This window comes from Tamandua tetradactyla, chromosome 21 (genome assembly GCF_023851605.1).
Source record: "Tamandua tetradactyla isolate mTamTet1 chromosome 21, mTamTet1.pri, whole genome shotgun sequence".
NCBI lineage: Eukaryota > Metazoa > Chordata > Mammalia > Pilosa > Myrmecophagidae > Tamandua > Tamandua tetradactyla.
In genome coordinates, this window is record NC_135347.1 from 51,533,974 (window position 1) to 51,539,973 (window position 6,000).

The 6,000-nt window shown below is 44.5% G+C and overlaps 1 protein-coding gene across 1 annotated transcript in view; it reads right to left on the reverse strand.

Annotated features, from left to right (window-relative positions):
* THBS4 (thrombospondin 4) overlaps positions 1 to 3,675 on the reverse strand; it is a 45,298-nt gene extending 41,623 nt beyond the window's left edge. Inside the window, exon 1 of the mRNA XM_077139325.1 lies at positions 3,550 to 3,675. Coding sequence (XP_076995440.1) covers positions 3,550 to 3,637 — 88 coding nt within the window. The 5' untranslated portion in view covers positions 3,638 to 3,675. The remainder of the gene's footprint in view (positions 1 to 3,549) is intronic.
* Between the last annotated feature and the right edge of the window lie 2,325 nt (positions 3,676 to 6,000).

Sequence of the window (6,000 nt, forward strand, 5' to 3'; positions counted from 1 at the left end):
AAAAAAAAATAGAATAAATGTTGATGTGGGACAGCAACAAAAATGATGTGGTATATATTTCTTGACAGTACCCTGACTGATAGAGTTGGCCTTCAAAAACTAGAACCTGCATTGGTTCAAGTTGCTTTTGATCAAGTAAGTACTTACTCTCAAAAACGTTGAATATTTGTGAAAGCTATGAAAGAATATGTTCAGAGTAATTTTTTATAGACAACTGTCAAATCTGAGTAACACTAGAAGCTATTTAGTATTTCTGTTATTTTATGCAAATGCTGTTTGAACAAATCCAATTGCCTTCAGGCACTTCAGCGCCTAGAGCTGTCTCACAGATACAATAATCTGGTTACCAAAAAGTTCATAGCCATAGTTTATGAGGAACTGTTACGAATTAATAAAATGATAAGCATCCTAACAGAAAAGTGGGCAAAGCACATGCAAAGGCAGTTTACAAAAAAAAATTTTTAATGGCCAGTAAATATATAAATAAATGTTTATAGCTTAATTAATGATGAAAGAATTGCTAACTTAACCAATACGATATTTTCCACCATCAAGTTAAAAAAATAAAAAATACAATATTACCTAATTGTTGGTGAGGGTGCAGGAAACGGACACCCTTGTGTATTGCTGGGTAAGATTTAAATTCGTATAAACATTTTGAAGACAGTTTAACAGTATCAACGACCCTAAAATATGCATGTTCTTTGAGCTAGCAATTCTATTTATAGGAATTCAGCCTAAAGAAATAACGAATGATGCAGTAAATGATTTAGATGCATGGATGATCACCACTGGGAATAATTCTAGCATTCTATTTATGAAGGACTTGGGTGAAGCAATCTAATTGGAAGAGGTGGGAAACTTGAATATCTATTAGCAAAACACTTTACTGTGAAAATATAAACTGTCTTTAGCAAAGACAGGAGAGTTTGATGAAAATTATGGGGGTGACTAAAGATACCCCGAATTATCTTGTAGTACTATCTTTGCTCAATGAAATGTACTGATAATATCAAAATACTGGAAGCAACTTAAATATCTTATATTTGATCCCTGGCTAAATAAATTTTAGTCCTCCCTAAAAGTAGAATATAATCTATTAAAAAAGGTAATACAGCTGAATACGTATGGACATGGAAAGATGTTCATGATATATTAAGTGGGAAAAAAATATGAAGCTATACATACAATATGATCCCATTTGAAATACATATTTGCATAGAAAAAGGTTTGAAAGATTGGGTAAGATTTAAATATACAACAAAACGTTAATATTAATAGTGGCCATCTCTGGGTTATATGTTTTTTTTTTCTTATTCAATTTTGTATTTTTTCTACAACAAACAGGTGTTGCTTTTGTAATAAGAGAAAAATGAATAAAAGTTATAAAACCAATGGGCAAAAACCTAATTACTCAAGAATGTCTACTAATTTCTCTATTGGTTCTCTCACATGTATCTGAGGACCTTTAACAACAATAAGTCTAATACTAAAAGTGATAGAAAGCAGACTATTATTTTTCCTCTAGCACCCACATCCCCAAAACATGAAGACTGCTGCCTACTATATTTCAAAAAGGAAATAAAAAAATTTAAATTCCAGAAAGCTGGAAACTTTGCATTTCTCCCAGAGACGTTCTATTCAGGACAAGGCATCTCCAAAAAAAGAAATGTGCGTTAAAGCATGAAAACTGCATTCGAAACTAGACGGGTATTCCTGGTCCTTGCTATGACTACGTTCGTGTCATAATTTGGCTCAAGTTAAACTTGCTGTAATCGAGTCTGCACGGCTGGTCTAACCCACTTGCTTCTCTCTCAAGAGGCAGCATTGGGATTAGGCAGTAATGAGTTTGGAGAGCGTTTTGAAAAGAAAATGAGACACTATGATTTCCTATTAATGTTATTACATTTTAGTGATAATGCCAGGATCTAAGTACAACCTTCTAGTGCTAGAGGCAAAATTACCACTGCTGATGAATCCACCTACCATGGTATATAAAACGAAGGCATACTAATTTAAGATACTAGCAATGCAACTCAGAGGAAGAAGGAGATAAGCAAATGATCCAGCTGAGCTGCTAATTGCAAACCCAGATAACTCAATAAAAGAAGCTATCAGAAAACTGACTTAATCAGATCATCTACAGCAACTAAATTAACCAGATAATTTAGTTTTGTACAGCCTGAGTTCAAATTTCCATGAAACAGCCAGAGAGCTGTCTAAGGAAAAGCACGAATCCATACATAAGGGACACAAAATTGTGTGTTCAGATGTCAAAAATTTATAGAACACAAAACATTATACCCATTCAAACTTACCAAATAAACATCTATAGAAAGAAAACTTTTGAAATGTGTTTAGAAGTTTCCTTTCTTTCTTTCTCAGAAGCACAAGTCGCTGTGAATATCAATCGCAGAGCACATCATTTCAAATATCTCAACCCTAACCAGTGACAGAGAACCAACCCCCTGAAACCACAATTCTGGCTGCCTGGTCTGGAATCAAGATGAATTGTCTGGGGAAACGCAGCATCTCAATGAGTGATTGCTGAAGTGGGAAGTGAGGGGAGTGCAGAGTGCCCTCCCAGCCTCTCCTCACACAGCTGCCACTTTGTCATGAAGAACATTTTACTTCAAGTTCTGTGTCTTTTCTCTGCTTAGAAATGTATTCTAATGTATTAGCTGGTAATACATCCACTGGGGCACCGATGTCACAGCCGTGCAGCTCACCACGCTGGACAAACCAGTGAAAGCTCAGACTGCGCTTCCTTCCCCAATCATTTCTTCCTTCCGTCTTTACATTCCCCAATCACTTCTTCCTTTCGTCTTTACAAAAAAATCTGTTTAAATCTTCAGTGCTTTCTGCCAGGAGGCTATTTCCACTCCTTCTCGCAAAGGCGTCTGAGGATTATCCAGGTGCCTGTGCAAATCATTTACCCAGTTTGTGCCTTTTCATAAAAAAGGAGCATTTTCCTTTTCCCTCCCTTTTCTGCTTATCTCAGGAGTCAAGAGGTTAAGCCAGCTCCTGAAAGAGGGTTTGCTTTTGGGGTCTAAGCAAAGTCCGAGCAGAAAAAGGCAGGTGGAAGATCAAAAAGAAGAGTGCTGCGACTTCCTCGGGGCTGCCGGGCTCGGCGGGCCGCTCCTGCCCCGGGCGAGGACTCAGCGAAAGGACGGAGCGAGGACCCCAAAGCGGCGCCGGGGACAGACCCCGTCTGCGCGCAGGGCCAGGCTGTCGCCCGCACCGCACAGGGCGTTTCAGGGGGGCCGGGCCGGGCGGTGAGCTGTCAAGTAAACCCCACTTCTTTCCGTCCACTGAAAACAAGTTTTGCATCCCCCCCAAACCGCGGTTCGGGGAACTGGTCCCAACGCTGGATGATCGAATCTCAGAAACTTGTATCATCACCTCTTCCAGTGGCCAGGGACTGTGGCTCGCGTCCCGGGGGGCGGCCAAGGGGCCCAGCCAGGTGCCAGGAGCAAAGGGCCGAGCAGCGCCGCCCACCGGGTCCCTCCACCTGCCCGTCGCCCCCGCGCCCGGCCCGAGCCCACTTACCCTGGGGGGCGGCCTGGGTCTCGGCCCCCGGCCACGGCGGCAGGACCAGGTGCAGCAGGAGGACCAGGGCTCCGCGCGGGGCCCACATGCCGCCTCTCCTCGTCCCCGCGGGGCGCCCACGCGCGACGGCAGCGGCGACACTGCCTGGGTGGCCCGGGGAGGAGCGCTGCTCCGGCGTCGGGCGAGGGTGTGCGGGGCGTCCGCAGCTGCCGTCGGGGCTGGGGCGCGCGGAGCCGAGGGAGCCGAGGGAGCCGAGGCGCTGGCTGCGGGGCTCGGCAGCCCCGGCCCGGCTCTTTAAGTCCCGCCGGCCCCCGTGGGCGGGGAAGGGCCGACGCCGGGCGGCCCCCTTGGCCCGGATCCCCTTTCTCCGGGAAGGGGCGGCCGGAGCTCAAGGAGGACTCGTGGGGATCCGAGTGAGCCCGGGGCGGCCGGAGCCCTGGGGGGGCGCAGTGGAGGAGCCCTGGGGGAGGGGGCGCAGTGGACGGGCCCTGGGGTGCGCAGTGGAGGAGCCCTGGGGGAGGGGGCGCAGTGGCGGGGCCCTGGCCGACGGGCGAGGCGGTTAGGGCGGTGGGCTCACGGGGCTGAGGAGCAGTATGGAAAGCCGGGAGCAAGCAGAGGCACCCAGCACAACCGGGGAGAGAGGAGGGAAAGGAGGAGAAAGGGAGGAAGGAAAGTGACCCTGACCCGCTAGCCTGGGTCACCATCAGCCGCCTCACCACGCATACTCCTTTTATTTTCTGAAAAAGAAAAGCATTTGGACAGACTTTGAACGCGCATCTTGGGTTCCCTTTCCAAGGAACCTGAAGGCTGTCCAGGAACGGTCTTCCTCCTGAAGTGGTTCAGGGAGCCCCAAGGAAACCGAATTGGTTTCTTTTATTTGTTCAATACTTCAGATGCTGAATATTTTTCCTTTTCTTGGAACTTCGAATTTAGATATCTTCCCTTTCAGTTTTGAGGCATGAACAGTGAATGTTTGAAAGTTTTTTTTTTTTAATGGTAATAAAATGTATCTGCAGGAATCCATTCGGACAGAGCCACTGAAATAGGAGGGTGGATCTGTGCTTTCTGGAGAATGTATTTTTCAGTCTGCTTTCCAAACATGCCTGCCTCCCCACTCCTCTCCACCCTCCCAAAAGATTCTGTGTGATATTTTAAAAGTATGGGTATACAACTGAAACAAAAAGGGAGGAACATGACTGAATTAGTTGTCCTCCTAGGCAAAACTCCCTAAAAAATGATTTGGTTTAACTAAGAGGAAAAAATATTTGAAAAACAATGGCAAAAAATTTCCCTCTAAACTATCTCAGCTAATGGAGAAGATCCAGCATGTTCCATCTCTTAGCTTTGTTTTTTAAAGAATTTCATTTCAAAGTTTAAGACTCTTCCTGCCACAAGCTGGGCAATTAACCTGCCCGTCTCCTTTCAAGCTATGCTATGAACTGCTAGGATAACTTCCCACCAATAATGATTCCATTGTATAGTTAATGACCTGGAAACTTGTGAGCTAGCTTCCGAACCTTGCTTTATTTGAAGCTACGGTTGGTCCAGTTCAGTCTTCATTCAGTGCTGCATCATACCACAGTGACCGGAACAGGTCACTGATGTTGAGGAATGAGATGAAGAGTCTTGAAAATCTTCAGGTTCTCAAACTGTGTCCTCAGGAATGGCCGGGAATAGAGGAGGCTTCAGGCTCCCGATCTCTGCTTCGAGCAGACAACTTTGCTTTTAGATACTTTATACATTTGACTTTAGATTAAGATTTACTTTGAAGAGTGTTTTGATGTTAGCATTTTTGAAAATGTTGTTCAGTTTGCTTTCAACTGATTGAGCATATCAGAATCTCCTAATGAGCTTAAAAAATACAAATTAGATACATATTGGGCTAAAAAAAAAACGCTGAACATCAAAAGGTACAATTAGCATACAAAACTGTATCATATCTACTCTGAAACATATTATAGGACTATTCTTTAAAGAATCACTGAACAAACCTAGAGGATGCTTGCTGTGTGAGTTTTGATGCAAATGCTCGTTGTATAGCATGCCAGTCATTGCCTATTTCCTCTCAGATCCAGCCTCCCTCCTTCCTCTGCTCACTTGCCAGCAGTCTGGATAAAAACCAGTGGAAGACTGGAGAGCAGCAAGAAGGAAGAGGCCAGAGAATTGCCCACCCTTCTTTCTGATATAAATGAATGCGTCTTTTTTGTGACTCTTGCTGGCCAGGCACACCTGTCCTGTAGCTTCTGTCCTAGTATCCTTTGCCTCTCAGCTATGGGATTGGAGGTGGCTTCCTGTAGTTTCTAAAATCTTTGTATCTTCAGTTCCTTGCAAATTCCCAGAAAAATGGCTTGCTCATGTAGTCATACAATAAATTTTGGTTGACCTGAAGTACTCAGTGTAATGGAGCAACATATGAAACAAATGACTTCCTGCCAGCCGAACAGAGCTTAC